Source organism: Lynx rufus, unplaced genomic scaffold (genome assembly GCF_022079265.1).
Source record: "Lynx rufus isolate CCGP_SWC_20201006 ecotype Redwood Valley unplaced genomic scaffold, mLynRuf1.p SCAF_7, whole genome shotgun sequence".
NCBI lineage: Eukaryota > Metazoa > Chordata > Mammalia > Carnivora > Felidae > Lynx > Lynx rufus.
This window is the reverse complement of record NW_025814889.1, coordinates 114,450,503-114,466,635: the sequence shown is the minus strand read 5'-3', so window position 1 is coordinate 114,466,635 and position 16,133 is coordinate 114,450,503. Positions and strand designations below refer to the sequence as shown.

Genomic DNA, 16,133 nt, shown 5'->3' with positions numbered 1-16,133 from the left:
TTGAAGCATTAAACTATTTTTTTTTTTTTTACAAGAGAACAAATCTACACCTTTATTTATTTACTTTTCAGTTAGTTTAAATCCTTGAGGGGTACAGCATCACACGGATTCTGTGGCCAATGGCTTTAGCAGGAAGGTTGCTTCGGAATTTGGCACGAACCATGCCACTGTTTCCATGAGCACGAGTTACTTTTCCCCAGATTACTCTAGTTTTATTCGGTTTGCCACCAGGAGTCACTGTGTTGTTCTTTGCTTTGTACACATAAGCACATCTCTTGCCTAGATAGAATTCAGTTTCATCTCGAGCATAAACACCTTCAATTTTAAGAAGAGCTGTGTGCTCCCTCTGGTTCCGGAGACCCCGCTTATAGCCAGCAAAAATGGCTTTGGACCACAGCCTTCCAGACATATTTGTCGTTTCAGGAGTCCTGTTCCCAGCAGGCCTCCACAGGTTCCAAGATGGCGGAAAGAGAGCGAAGCATTAAACTATTAATAAAGGACATGATTTGACATTGATAGACTGAAATGTATGGTCAGATAATGAAGCACAGATTGTATGTATACACACACACGTATTATTAAAAGAAGTACTATGAGAATTTGATAAATAGTATATAGAATCAAGATGATTTAGTGTGGCAAGACTGGAATATGATTGATTAGGGAATAATAGCATCTTCTACTCATCTTAATAATCCTTACATCAGTGTAAGACTTAACAATTTTTTTTCCAAAATGTTTTCCTGTTTAGGATTTGCTCACCAGTTAAAGTTAAGTGCAGAAATGCATCCTTTTCTTATTATCCTTGCTATCTGCCTCTCCCACCTCTCCTCATCCCATGTCCTTGGCAAACTATGATTGCTGACAGTGGTGATATCCACGTGTTTTGAATTTGGAAATCTTTGTATTTGGTCTTAGGAAGACCATTACATGAAATGCCTTGGGCATTTGTTATAGGTTATATAGCAGCATCAAGGTGGATAGACAATATTTTAATACATAATGAATGGAAACAATAATTGCTTTTGCACTAATATCAAGGTATCCTCAGTATTAGACCAGTGTTTTGTAATTACTGCTTTTGAATACTTAAAAATAAAAGGGAATATTGAAAAAACTTTCTTATTAGTTTCAAATAAGAATCATAGTCTGATATTCATTCATTCATTCATTCATTCATTCATTTGTACACTAACATTTAAACACAGTTCTGCAACTCAATTATTTTTATGTAAATTCTGAACAAAATAATATGCTTAGTTAAAGCTACTAGTATAGGTCATTGTAAGAGACTGAGTTATTTTTTGGGTTTTACCTCTCATCCTTTTTCCATCCTTTTATTGCTTTCCCTTTCCGGTAGTCCTAGTATTAAGGTGCTCATAGTCCAAAGCAAGAGCCAGATGTGACAAGTAGTTCTGTTGTTGTGTATTACCACTATATTTATTGCAGAGTGGTGCACTGAGGAATGGTGTATGTAGTACAGTGGTGGAAGGCATGTTTAAATCCCAGCTTTGCCACTGACTGACTGTGACAGCCTCTCCAAGTTTGTTTCCTTTCCTACCCATTTGCCTCTTAGGAGTGGCATGGGTCTTCAATAAATTAATAGATGTTTAAGTGCTTAGACCAGTGTCTGGCTTTTAGTAAACATCCCAGTCAATGTTTGTTGTTTCTGTTTTTATTTGGTAAGTGTTGGTGCAGTGTTGGGTCAAGACCAAGGTGGAAGTTTTCCTAACTTACTGCCTAGTAAATCAGCAAATGCTTTTGTAGAAGACAACTTTTTTTTTTTATATGAAATTTATTGACAAATTGGTTTCCATACAACACCCAGTGCTCATCCCCAAAGGTGTAGAAGACAACTTTTTAGCTTAGTCTTCAAGGATGTTAAGGAACGTTTCACATGGCAGAGGGGTTGATGGCATTCATTTTGAGAGTAAGATATGCAGAAGGCATGGGAACATGTAAGAGCACAAGAGAATATGAGATGTTGGAGAGCTATAGTAGTTCAATTTGTTTTTTCTCACCAAGCTGTTTTGAAGAACAAATGAGATGCCTGAAACTACTTTGTAAGCTAAAAAAAATGCCATCTTTTTGCATTCATTCTCATTACTTGGGCAAGTAATAAGTGAAAACTGGAGTCTAATATAGGGAAATTATCTCTGTAAGAAAATCTGTTGAGAGCAGTTGGTGAGGAAATCAAGAGGACGGGACAACATTTGGAAGGAAGGAGTTTTGCTTACCCAAACGATAATTATGTTATGAGTTAGGCTTAACAATCATTTTGGAATTTAAACTTGAATAGAGTGTTTTGGGGGAAGTATGAATTGACTCACTGCGTGTCTAAATTGTGTTGTGACAATTTACTGGACTTGGAATCATAATATATGACTCTGCCACTTGGCCAGGTCATAGAGGTTCTTTCAGTTTTCACTTCCTCATTCAGAAAATGGAGATAATAATGTATCTCATGTTTTGTTTTAAGAATTAATATGGACATGTGAAAGTGCAATTACTATGTTCTTTAATGACTCTCACTATACTTAAATCAGTTTTCAAAAACCATGTATTTGCTATAATATTTTGCTTCAGATTTCATGGGAAGACTGTAGTAAGAATGAAAATTTGTAGTACTAAATATAGTTAGCCTTCTGCATGTAAAAATTATGCAGTGTGAGTGGATTAAGTCTTTTTTTTTAGAATATATTTTTTAATTTATTCATTTTGAGAATGTGTGTGTGCGCGTGTGCATGCATTAGTGGGGGAGGGGCAAAGAGAGAGAGAGATTGAGAATCTCAAGCAGGCTCTGTGCTGTCAGCACAGAGTCCAACTCAGGGCTCGATCCCATGAACTGTGAGATCATGAGCTAAGATCAAGAATTGGTCACTTAACTGACTGAGCCACTCAGGTGCCCCTGGATTAGGTCTTTTAAAAAGAAAGTGGTTGAGGTTCTTTTAAGGAAAATTTAATTATCTCTCATCTGTGCTATAAAGCCTGGTAGCTTCCAATTAATTTTTTAGGGCAAGTGAATTTTAAAGTCTACGGTTGTTATGTGCCTTTACTTCTTAAAGGTTGAAGCTGTCTGAGGGGTCATCTGTGTATAAATTGGTGGGAATATTTGGTCACACCATAAGTAAGCCTGTGGAGAAGACTTGCTAGCTCATTACTAGCCTTCAATTTTTGCAGCATGTTTTAAAATTATATCCTGCCCACATTCTTAGTATATGTGAGCATGGCGGCCTTCATGAAATTCAGTGACTTAGAATTTTCTTTAAAAAGATGCAGCACAGCTTTGAGTGGGGGAGGGGGGATGTCAGGGTCAAGGTGGGGGGAAAATGTAAAAAGATGCAACACAGTTATACATCAATGAATAGCCTTAATTTAACATACAAAGTCCAAAATAAATGTAATTTTCTTAAAAGAAAAAAATGTAAAATTACATCCAGAAAGATCTGGAGTTACTAGCCAGTAACACAAAGAAATGTTTATAAAAAGAGAATTTTCTTAACGGTTTAACTCAAAAGTTGTTTTTTTCCCTCTAGTCTTTCGACTCTTACTCTTTCTTTGTTTCTGTTGGTTGGCCAAGGCACACATCTCTTCTGGGTGCTCTTCTTACCTTTAAGTTTGTCTCACATCTTGTCTTTTTTACATATACCTATAGCATCTTCTGGACACTGCTTTTTCTGTAGTATATTCCTGCCTGGTAATCTATCTACATTAATGTACCTTTTCTCAGATGGTGTTCAAGAATCTTTACTGCTAACTTTGCTACATTGGTACCTAGATTTATTACTCCCCTTGAGGTAACAGTGTTTGCTCTTTCCCCACATGTATGTTGCTTGTCTCTTGTTCCCTTGTGTCTTTTTATGTAAATTTTTGTGTCTGTTTCAATGACATGGTGTGAGTCATGCATACGTATTATTTAACTCCTATCACCACTTTACTAAGCTCAAACTTTATTTTCAAGTGATTATAATTACTAGTTAGCCCCATCTGACTTTGCTTATTTTATCAAAAAAGAAAAATTATTCACTTCTGACACACGTTTTGTATTCATTTTTTTAAAAAGCTTATTTATTTATTTTTTGAGAGAGAGAAAAGGAGCGTGGGAGGGGCAGGGCGAGAGGGGAGAGAGAGAGAGAGAGAGAGAGAGAGAGAGAGAGAATGAATATCCCAAGCAGGCCCCACACTGTCAGCACAGAGCCCCATGTAGGGCTCAGACTCATGAACCATGAAATCATGACCTGAGCCAAAACCAAGAGTCTGATGCTTAACTGACTGAGCCACCTAGGCGCCCCTGTATTAATTCATTTTTGTTTGAGAGAATTATGTTTTAACTTTCTTGGAAAAGTTTTTTTTTCTTTAATGTGTGTATTTCATTTAGATTATTTAGAGACCAGAGGCTTTGATTGTCCTCTACTATTTCTATATTTATTCCCTTCTAGCACACTGCATATAAAAAGAGTATAATCAACATCCACAGCTTGACTTCTCAGATGCTTATAGTAGCTTTTTATCCTAGCTATCATTCTTTTAGCATTGAGTCAGAGTTCTGATTCAGGTCTTATATATAAGTGTGTTGACTTAAAATGTTCTATATTAATTGTAACAACTCCACTGAGACTAGATGTCAACATTTGAATAGGGTAGTTGATCCAGATCTTTAATTGGAGGTGTCATTTTTTTGTATTTTGTACTTGATAGTACTGATTAAAATAATAAAACATAAGGCAAGTAAATTATGTTTAGATCACTATTTTTATACACCTAGAAAGAAATTTGAGTTAATCTTAAACTTGTGACTCTTATAAATGGTCTTTATCAAGAAGAGTAAAAATAAAGAATCAGTAGGATCTACATACTAAAGCAGCAAGTGGTATTGTTATGCTAAAGCTCTTATCAGCTATGAAATTACAACACCTCAGGGCGCCTGGGTGGCTCAGTCAGTTAAGTGTCCAACTTCAGCTCAGGTCACGATCTCGTGGTCCGTGAGTTCGAGCCCCGCATTGGGCTCTGGGCTGATGGCTCAGAGCCTGGAGCCTGCTTCGGATTCTGTGTCTCCCTCTCTCTCTCTGCCCCTCCCCCGTTCATGCTCTGTCTCTCTCTGTCTCAAAAATAAATAAACGGGGGCGCCTGGGTGGCGCAGTCGGTTAAGCGTCCGACTTCAGCCAGGTCACGATCTCGCGTTCCGTGAGTTCGAGCCCCGCGTCAGGCTCTGGGCTGACGGCTCAGAGCCTGGAGCCTGTTTCCGATTCTGTGTCTCCCTCTCTCTCTGCCCCTCGCCCGTTCATGCTCTGTCTCTCTCTCTGTCCCAAAAATAAATAAACGTTGAAAAAAAAAAAAAAAACGTTAAAAAAAAATTAAAAAAAATTACAACACCTCAAATCAATTGCTGTATATTGTTATTCAAAGTAATTTTTGATGATAGAAGGTAGGTTTTTTTAATGTTTATTTATTTTGAGGGACAGAGAGAGAGAGAGAATAAGCGCATGAACAGGGGAGGGTCAGAGAAAGAAAGGGAAAGAGAATCCTAAGCAGGCTCTGAGCTGGTGGTGCAGAGCCTGCTGCAGGGCTCAAGCCCACGAACTGTGAGATCATGACCTGAGCCAAAGTCAAGAGTTAGACACTTAACTGAGTGAGCTACCCAGGCACCTCAGTGATAGAAGGTAGTTTTATTATTTAACTCAAATGGGAGAGTATAAATATGTTGTATACCCTAAAGAATCTAGTAGATTTTAGTGTTTCATTTTATGTCAAAATTCAGTTGGTAATCCTTGTATTAGTAGAGCTTAGTCAAGTGGGCCAATAATAAAATAAGTTAGTATGTAATAATTTAGTCCTATTTTGGCCAGAATATATTCAGCCAAATGTTTTTATATTGCAGTGTGGCTAATTTTAGTGGTATTGTTGTAAAGATAGTTTGAATAATTAGAATAATTAGAAATATTAAGAAAGGAAATTGTTTCATCGATATTTCAGAACTTGACTGAAAAGCTTCGAAAGAAAGAACTGGAGTGTACTCAGTTAGAGGAGAAACATAACGAAGAATGTGTGAGTAAAAAGAATATACAAGCAAGCCTTCATCAAAAAGACCTAGATTGTCAGCAGCTTCAGTCAAGATTATCTGCATCTGAAACCTCCCTGCAGAGAATACAGGCAGAACTAGGTGAAAAGGGGGAAGCTACGCAGAAGCTCAAGGAAGAATTATCAGAAGTAGAGGCCAAGTACCAGCATCTTAAGGCTGAATTTAAACAGCTACAACAACAGAGAGAAGAGAAAGAGCAGCACGGGTTACAACTCCAAAGTGAAATTAATCAAGTAAGAGATGTTACTTTTATTTATTGGAATTCCTCCTGTGGTTTCTTGTGTGCTTGGTAGTTATTTGATCATAATATTGTTCATTAAAAAAAACAGTCATTTGAAAAATTAACTCTTAATTTTCATAACCGGTAGTACTGAATCAGATCTCATTTCCTTTCATTTCAGTTTTCTTTAATGAGAAAAAAATGTTAGCACCCATCATATAGTATTGCTGTGAAGTGTTTATGAATTAATACCTATAAATTGCTTAAGACGGTACCCGGCACAGGGTACTCTGCATGTATTAGTTACTATAATTAATTCACATCGTTGACTATTCTTTAATTTAAAAATTCTTATGTTTTGTCACTAAATTTTTAAAATATAATTGTGGTTAAATCAATAATTTAAACATTAGATATTTTAGTTATTTTAAAGTTTATTTGAGAGATAAATATTTATTTATCACGTGTGTGCACACGTGAAGGGGGAGTGGTAGAGAGAGAAGGAGAATCCCAAGCAGGCGCTGTGTTAACAGCACAGAGCCTGACTCAGGGCTTGATCCCACGAACTGTGAGATCATGACTTGAGCCAAAACCAAGAGCAGGACACTTAACCAAGTGAGCCACCCAGGTGCCTCAAAATTAGATATATTAAAAGAAAAAACAAATTAGCCCTAATAACTTTTTAGAAGTAAATAATTGTCTATCAGATTAATCAGTAATTTGATTAATGAAAGTTTGACTTTGCCATTAACTTAAATTAAGTTCTGTATTCTTATTATTGCTTATAGATAACATTAAAAATCAGTTGAAGAATGGATATTTGGGAGACATTAAAGTCCTCAGCCACTTTTTTGATAATATTCACCTATTTTCACTTAAATATTGCAGTGATACTTGTTTTCATGGCATCAGTCCTTCTTTCTTGGCCTGAGATATTTTTCCTGTTCCTCTTCTCCTTGATGACCACATGGCTTACTTCAGTTGTCACTCTTCTATAGAAATCCTTTCCTGTACATTGTCACTTCTCCCACCCTGATCCCCCAGAGATGGCTTAAGCATTACTTACCACAGTACAGTATATTATCATAGTTTATGTGTCTTTCTTCACTGGACTCTGTACTCTTTGGATGCACAGACCACGTCTTGCTCATTTTTTACCTTCACTACCTGGCACATTGCATGTTAATGAGCAAATATTTTAGTGGATAACTTAGATATTGGATGTTCATTTCAGATAAAGAAATTGGGTACTTATGGTTTCTAAAAGACATTATGTTTTAGTTGTTGGGAGATAGAGAACTGAAAAAAGAAACAGTACTTACCTTAAATCATTATGTAAATCTTATTGAGGACAAGGCAAGTACTATCCTGTACCAAAGAATGTGAGGATTATAATAAAATGATCCTATATATGATGGGAATTTTGCAGAGTTCCTCTTCTGTTTTCTTCTCCTATAGCACTTCATTTGTGTATTATTTTCTCCAGTACGTGATCAGGAAAAGCTTTGTGTGAGAGAGAGAGGTGGTGCATGAAATTATGATTTGGGGTAGGTATTGACAAGTGGCAGTCTGAAGGTAGGAGAATCTTCCAGGCAGAAGGATTAGTGAGAAGAAACTAGTGTCAGCAAAGTATTATAAGAACCAGGAAGGGGCACTGATTTCCTCTTAAGATAGGGTGTGTGTAATAGGAATGGACTATTGTGATTAGAAAGAGCATTTGGAACCTTATTGTGTAGGGTGTTGAATAGCAAGCTGAGGAATTTGGGCTTTATTTGGTTGTCAGTGGGAGGAGGGGTATCAGGAATTTGAGAACCTACTCAAACATATTTTTATACAAAGACTTGAGCATGTGATTAGTTGGTTTAGTCACAATTCTGTAATAAAGAGGTCATACTGAAGACCTTGAAGTGACACCATTTATCTTCTTTTAGCCTGCCGTTTGCATTCTACCTTCAAAATATGTCTCAAATCTGTCCACTTCTCTTCATCTATACTGCTATCACTCTTTTTTTTTTTTATGTTTATTTATTTATTTTGAGAGAGAGAATGAGAGAGAGGGAGAGAGTGGGCATAAGCGAGGGAGGGGCAGAGAGGGGAAGACAGAGAGAATCCATCCCAAGCAGGCTCTGCACTGTTAGTGCAGAGCCCAACTCAGGGTCCAAACCCACGAACCACGAGATCATGACCTGAGCTAAAGTCAGACACTTAACCGACTGAGCCACTCAGGTGCCCCTGTACTGCTACCGCTCTTAATTTAAGCCACCATCATTACTCACCTAGGCCACTGTATTAGCCTTCTTAAAGTTTCCCTTCTAGTGATCTCCATAATCTATTCTCCTCCTCTTCCTCCTCCTCCTCCTTCTCCCCCCCCCTTTTTTTTAAGTTTATGTATTTATTTTGAGAAAGAGAGTGTGAGCGGGAGAAGGGCAGAGACAGAAGGAGAGTGAGAAGCCCAAGCAGGCTCTGGGCTGTCAGTGCAAAGCCCGCCATGGGGCTTTATCTTGTGAACCCATGAGATCATGACCTGAGCCAAAATCAAGAGTTGGATGCTCAACTGACTAAGCCACCCAGGCACCCCTATATTCTTCTTTAGAACACTTTACATTATATAATTAGTTTTACTTGCATATTGTCTGGCATTCCCATTGGATGCAATTCCCACATTCCTTAATGTGAGGAATTTGTTTTATACTGTCGGCCTCTATACTTAGGGCTTTCAGCAAATATTTATTGGAAGAATGGACATGAATCTTACCTTAAACCTTTTTTCATATCCTTAAAGAGTGTAGGCATGAATCGGGTTTGTCTTGCTCTCCATTGTATCCTCAGCACCCGTTTCAGTAGTGACAAAGGTAGATAGCTGGTGATTGTCATGAAAGGACCTGAAAACACAGCAGCCTGTATTCTTCATATTTGGGTTTATGACCACTTCTTAAGTAGCCACAAATGTGCAAATAATGATGTTATATAATTGAAATCTTAGATGTCATCATTTTAATTTAAAAAAATTATCTAACATACATCTTGAATAGCATAGTGGATTTAGAAACCAGCTGCGTGGGTTCCATTTCTAAGGCTTGTAAGCCATGTGATCCAGGCACATTATTTAATTTGTGCCTCAGTTTCCTCATCTCTAATAAGTAATAGTGGAATCTTCTTCATAAGGCTGTATATATGTAAGGATTAAATTAGTTAATATTTACATTTAGAATAGTAAATGTTGGCACATAGTAAATGTTAGGAGTAAAATGAATAAAGAATTATATATTATCTATAGGTTTACAAAGTGAATTTATTATAGATTGTATATGTATCTTAAAATGTGCTTTAGAACAGACCATTCTATTAATAATTCCAGTGTATATGATTTTTACTCTTGATTTAACCTCTTCTTTTTTAATATGTTTATACAAATAGTATAGACATCATTGTTTAAGTGATTTTGGCCTACTCCCACCATTGGACAGCCTTGATTTGAGATTCTTTTTAAATTAAAGATCAGGGACTTACCAGGAATTGTACCATAATGAATGAAAAAGTTGTTTATAGTATTATCTCACCCCTTTAGTAAATCTTCAGAGCAATAGTTCTCTTTAATTCGGTTGGTTCTCAATTCTGTCTGCACATTAGAATCACCTGGGGAGATTTAAAATATTACCATTATCAAGGCCTTACCCCTGGTCCTATTAATTCCTGATCGCTGGCATAGTCCTAGGCATTGTCATATTTAAACATTTCCCCTGTAATTGTACTATGCAGTTGAGATTGAACACTGCTACTTTTTGAAGTGTTACTTTTTGGTAAGTCCTTTCTAAAGAGTTTCCTGAAACTCAGTATAATCTGATTCTTGTGATGAAAACATGGATTTCTGGGCTTTAGCTCAAATGTACTAAATCTAAATTTATATGGGAAGAGTCTGATTATCTGTGTATTAACAATGATATCAGGAGACCCTTTTATATTATTTTTTTGGTGCATGTATAGCATAGCGATTTGACAGTTTTATACATTACTGAATGCTCACCATGGGGAGTGTGGTCACCATCTGTCACCCTACTATGTTATTATAATATTATTATTAACTCTATTTGCTGTGCTGTACTTTTCATCTCTGTGACTTATTTTATAACTGAAGTTTATACCTCTTAATCAGCAGGAGATTCCTATTCAACAAGTTTTAAGAACTAGATATGGGTGATGCCTGTTTGTAAGAGATCACACACATTAGATGCTTGAAATGTGAGTTTACTTTGAAGGCCTTCCTTTTACATATCAGGATTTTGCCTAATTCTTGTAATAAGAAGGAAGTTTGGGTACTTACCTTATAGAGCTAATCCACTGCATTTTAACAAGAAGAATCAAAAGAGAGACGTCAGGGTGCTGGCTAAGGACAAAGATAAAATAAATGCATTCTCTTTAACTAGTACTGATTCTTGTTTTAGTTAGATGGAAACATGTTTTACTTTAAAAATTGACTTTGGTTTTCCTTATTAAGGATAGAATATATTCTAATAGCCTCAGGGTGTTTCACAGCATAAGAAAATAGTGGGTGTCCACTTTTCTGATAAAACTTTTCTGTTTTTTCCTGGCCAACTATGAATTTTTATGGAGAACTATGCAAGTATAGAGCATATATATAGGAATATGACACAAAGGCTAGAGATTCTTAATATTCTCACCATTAACCTGAATAGCTTTGATTGAGAACAGTTGTACAGAATGCTTTTTATTAATTTCTAATTTTAGTGAGGCACATGCATGTGTTACGAGGCTGGTGTGGAGGAGCACTCATAGTGTATAAGCCTTGCCAAATGTCTTGCAACTTTTTCAAATATCACACAGCTCATTTTTGTTTTATATTTCCAGCACTTATGCAGTAATTCTTCTGAAATTAATACAAACTTTTTTTCTTTTTTTGGTAGAACTCCCCCTCTCCTAAGAGAAACCGACTGCTATTTCTGGTAGTATTAGAGAAAATAAAGAATTTGAGAAAGTGATGGTTCTTAGCTCCCGGGCAAATCTTTCAATTACTTTTAACTGGGTGGTAATTTTAAAGTTAATGAATGAGGGCCACCTAATATTAAAAAAATATATATTCTTTATTCTCTTTTATTTAGAAAATTATTTGCCAATCTCTGCTGTCAGGGCAGAGCCTGCTTTGGATCCTCTGTCCCCTTCTCTTTCTGCCCCTCCTTCACTCATGCCCTCTCTCTTTCTCTCAAAAATAAAAATTAAAAAAAAAAAAGAAATTATGTGCCAATTTGAGGATTTGGGAGTGGTTTGTGCTCTATGCAATACCCAAATGTAAGAAGTTAATTGTGGTGGTTCATAACTGTGATAATATAAGAACCAGTATGAAATTAAAAAAAAAAATACTGTGGAATAGTATTGTATGTGCCTTGACTGTCTTGATTTAAAAAAAAAAAATTTTTTTTTTAATGTTTATTTTTGAATGGCAGACAGAGCATGAGCTGGGGAGGGCAGAGAGGGAGACACAGAATCTGAAGCAGTCTCCATCCAGGCTCTGAGATGACAGAGCCCAATGTAGAGCTTGAACTCACAAACCACGAGATCATGACCTGAGCCGAAGTTGGACGCTTAACTGCCTGTGTCACCCCAGGCGCCCCTGAGTGTCTTGATTTTTACATTTCATTTTATTATTTTAAGTTCCTCAGGTGATTGTAATACTTAAGTCCAAAAAAGAGCCTTTGGTTCACTATATTTTTAAGAGAACAAAAACCCCCAAAACTGTGATGCTTAATCACAGTTTTATGTGATCCATCATAATTTATGTGATTAAGATTCAGCTGGATCTTAGGTTGCCCCAAAGTATATGAAAATTAAGATTAAAAAAAAAAACACATTGTTTAGATGGTAGTGATGAGTGTGTGTTTGTACATAGGTAGTATACAACCTTTTTTTTTTTTTTCTTTTTTAAAGTTACATAGCAAACTTCTGGAGACAGAGCGCCAACTAGGTGAAGCTCATGGTAGGCTGAAGGAACAGAGACAGCTTTCAAGTGAAAAGTTGATGGATAAAGAACAACAAGTGGCTGATCTACAACTCAAACTTTCTCGTTTAGAAGAACAGGTAAGCTAACATTTCAAGTGAGTTTATGTTAGTAAGTTTATTGATAGATTTGAGGCATGTTAAATATTCATGATGGTTCAATTTTTTTATTGTCGGGAGCTTTAATTGGACATTTTTTTTAACTTTAAATTGTGACATTTATTTCTCCCCACTAGAAACATCCTACTTCCTATTCACTATATATGGGTCATTTTGTTGTGACTATATCCTCTAAAGTTCTCAACTAAAATGTGTTTAAGAAGACTATTCTTTTAGCTTTAGGCAAGAAAGATTCTGGGAGTGAACCTTTCATAGGCTGCTGGGAGGGAAGAGTCTCCCTACCCAGGAAGGACAGCATCCCAATAGAACAGTGAAAAATGAACACAGTTGGTGAGGATCATTAATGACACATATTTGGTGCATATAAACCTTGAGTTTGCACTTATGGATTTTCACTTTCAATTAAAGCATAAGATTGAATGCTATTCTAATTAAAGGTGTGGTTGCTAAAAATGGTAAGTATTATTTGGTTAAAGTTATCATTAAATTATGTCTTTTATACTAAAATTGAACAAACAATGAGAGTTAAAATCTGTAGCTGCATCAAACTACATCTAGCTTCATCAAGCTAGGATCTTCTTCTAGACCCAGAATCTTGGACATGGTAGATGATTCTGTTTTTTCCCAATAAGCGATAATTATGATTGTTTTGGAAAAAAATAAAACAAATATTGGTACTGTGATTTAGATCGTTGTTACAAAAAAATTGTATGTAATTAATTCCTTGATCATATTAGTATAGAAAAAAGCAATAATAAACTAAATGCCAACCTAGAGAAAGAATTGTGTTCTTAGGATGAGTCCCTAGGAATACCTAGGGAATAGTTTCATAATCATGAGATTAGGATTCTATAAGTAATGAGATATTGCTTTTAAAGTTGATTTTATATATTGTCTGAATTTAGGGTTTTTTTTTTCTTTTTTTTTTAATGTTTATTTTTTGAGAGAGAGAGAGAGAGAGAGAGAGTGTGAGTGGGGAGGGGCAGAGAGAGAGGGAGACACAGAATCTGAAGTAGGCTCCAGACTCCGAGCTGTCAGCATAGCCCAATGCAGCGCTCGAACCCATGAACCGTGTGAGCCGAAGTCGGATGTTTAACTGACTGAGCCACCCAAGCGCCCCCTTGAATTTAGGTTTTTACTCAGACTCGAGAATTTTGAGAATTGAAGTAATGCCAGATATTTACGAATGATAGCATTATGCTTTTAAGTTGTTAACTAACAATCTACATTTTTTTTAAGTTGAAGGAAAAAGTAACAAATTCCACAGAATTGCAGCATCAATTAGATAAAACGAAGCAACAACATCAAGAACAACAAGCCCTTCAGCAAAGCACTACAGCAAAACTTCGAGAAGCTCAGGTGAATATTATTTGAATTATTAGCCTTTTAAACAGGAATTAACCAGGTCATTATTCTTTTGTTGTACTAAAACTGGATAATGCAAAAAACTTGACTCTGAAGGGTTTTGATAATTTTCAGTATCTAGATGAGCAGAAAATCTTTTTCTTTTGGTTGCTATGTTGAAATTTTCTATTTTAAAATTATTATAACTAGATTTGCTATTGTAAGTATACTTATTTATATAAAATATTTAAATTTTATTAAATTTCTTTATTATGTAGACGAAATATATTACTGCTTATTATTTATTATTTTTAAAAGTACCTTATTTGAAAAATTAAAACAAGTACAAATTTCCTGATTTAGTTAGCCCAGTAAAAAAGAACATTTTGTATATTCTACAGTAGAACTTAGTATTTGTTGATCATGTCTTTCCTGCTTTAGAACCATCATAGGAACATTGGAATTGTAGCCATAGAAAATATAAGTGATTAGGTTAAATTTATACAGAATCTATACCATAGCTTAGAAGATTGAAAGAAGTTAAATTTTCGTTTTGTTACAGCGAGGGGAAGAGGGTGCCTTCTTTTGACATTTGTTTATTCCTTCAGTCTTTCATTAATTCATTGAATGTTGTGGAGTACTACATGTCAGGCACTGTGGTAAGCACTGAAAATAGAGATGGGTAAGACAAAGTGCTTGCCTTCTAGAAAATGGTAGTCTAATGATGTGTAAACAGAAAATGGTAGTCTAATGATGTGGAGTTATTTAAAGGAGGCTATAAGTAAGATGTCTCTTTCCCTTCTGAGTTTGGAGAGTGGGATGGGAGTCAGATGGATAGAGATAAAACTATTGTATTCATGTACTTGTTCTTTCATTTATTCAGTAAACAAATATGTATTAATATCTACTCTTAGCCAAGGAAGTGATTTTATGGACGTGACAGCAAATGAAATAGACAAAGCTGTCTGTTCTCATGGAGCTTAGTGAGGGGGACCAACAATAGCCAAGGTAAATAGGCAAAATGTGTGGTGTGTTAGATGGCAGTCGGTGCTATGGAGATGACAAAGGAACGGAGATTAGAAATTATCTGGGGAGCTGTAGGTGGGACTGCAGTGTGAGATAGGATTGCCAGGGAAGACCTCTCTGAGAAGATGAAAGAGCCAAAGGAATAGAAAGTGTGAGGCATGTGGATATCAGAGAGAAAAACATCCATACATTAAAAAGCCTTGAGGCAGGAACATGTCTAAGGACTATTGGGAAGCTGGTGACTGGAGTGGTGTGAGACATGAGAGGGTTAGAGGGTCACAGAGTCCTGGAGATCACAGAGGAGTAACATGTCAAGCCTCATAGATAATTCTGAGGATTTTACTGTGAGTGACATGAGAAATCATTGCAGGGTTCTGAGCAAAGGAGTAACATGATCTGACTTATAATTTCACAGGATTACTCTGGCTGCTGTATTGAGAGTAGACTGTAGGGACATGTGATTATAAGCAAAGAAATTAGCTATGAAACAACTACAGCAATCCAGATAGAGATCATATGGCTTGGATCAGAGTAGAAACAGTGCAAGTAATGGGAAATGGTCAGATTCTACATATATTTTAAAAGTGAAGCTGACACATTTACTAATAGATTGATGTGGGATATATATAGAGAGAAGTCAAGGATGATTTCAAGAAGTTTGGCCTGGTTAATGAGGAGGATGGAGGTCAAGCAAGATGAAGACTGAGAATCTATTGGATTTGGCAACATGGAGGTCATTGATGACATTGATAAGAGCAACTTGGATAGAGAAGTAGGAATGGAAGCCTGATGTAAGGGGTTCAAGAGAAAATGGGGCAAGAGAAGTTTGATACAATGAATGTAGATAACTGTAGGAGTTTTACTATAAAGAGTAGCAAAGAAATAGAGTAGTAAGACTGAGGTAGAGAATTTGGCATAGGTCTGCAGCCGTGGGCTTTTTTTTTTAAGTTTATTCATTTATTTTGAGGGGGAGAGAGAGAGGTGCACACAAGTGGGGGTGGGGCAGAGAGAGAGGGAGAAAGAGAGAATCTCAAGCAGACTTTGCACTGTCAACATGGAGCCTGATGTGGAGCTCGAACTCACGAACTGTGATTATCATGAGCTGAAATCGGACGCTTAACTGACTGAGCCACCCAGGAGCCCCAAGTGTGCTTTTTTAAAAAAAAATTTTTTTTTTAATGTTTATTTATTTTTGAGACAGAGAGAGACAGAGCATGAACAGGGGAGGGGCAGAGAGAGAGGGAGACACAGAATCTGAAACAGGCTCCAGGCTCTGAGCGGTCAGCACAGAGCCCGATGTGGGGCTCGAACTCACGGACCATGAGATCATGACCT

General features: G+C 36.4%; 2 protein-coding genes across 2 annotated transcripts in view; one reads left to right on the top strand and one right to left on the bottom strand.

Moving 5' to 3' along the window:
- Nucleotides 1-16,133, top strand: part of EEA1 (early endosome antigen 1) — a 115,900-nt gene that overhangs the window by 51,730 nt on the left and 48,037 nt on the right. Inside the window, exons 11-13 of the mRNA XM_047065385.1 lie at nucleotides 5,974-6,312; nucleotides 12,240-12,389; nucleotides 13,668-13,787. Of these exons, the coding sequence (XP_046921341.1) occupies nucleotides 5,974-6,312; nucleotides 12,240-12,389; nucleotides 13,668-13,787 (609 nt within the window). The remainder of the gene's footprint in view (nucleotides 1-5,973; nucleotides 6,313-12,239; nucleotides 12,390-13,667; nucleotides 13,788-16,133) is intronic.
- On the bottom strand, nucleotides 41-465 carry LOC124501324 (60S ribosomal protein L35a). Its single transcript, XM_047065386.1, has one exon. The coding sequence runs from the start codon at nucleotides 407-409 to the stop codon at nucleotides 77-79; it is 333 nt and encodes a 110-aa protein (XP_046921342.1). The 5' UTR covers nucleotides 410-465; the 3' UTR covers nucleotides 41-76.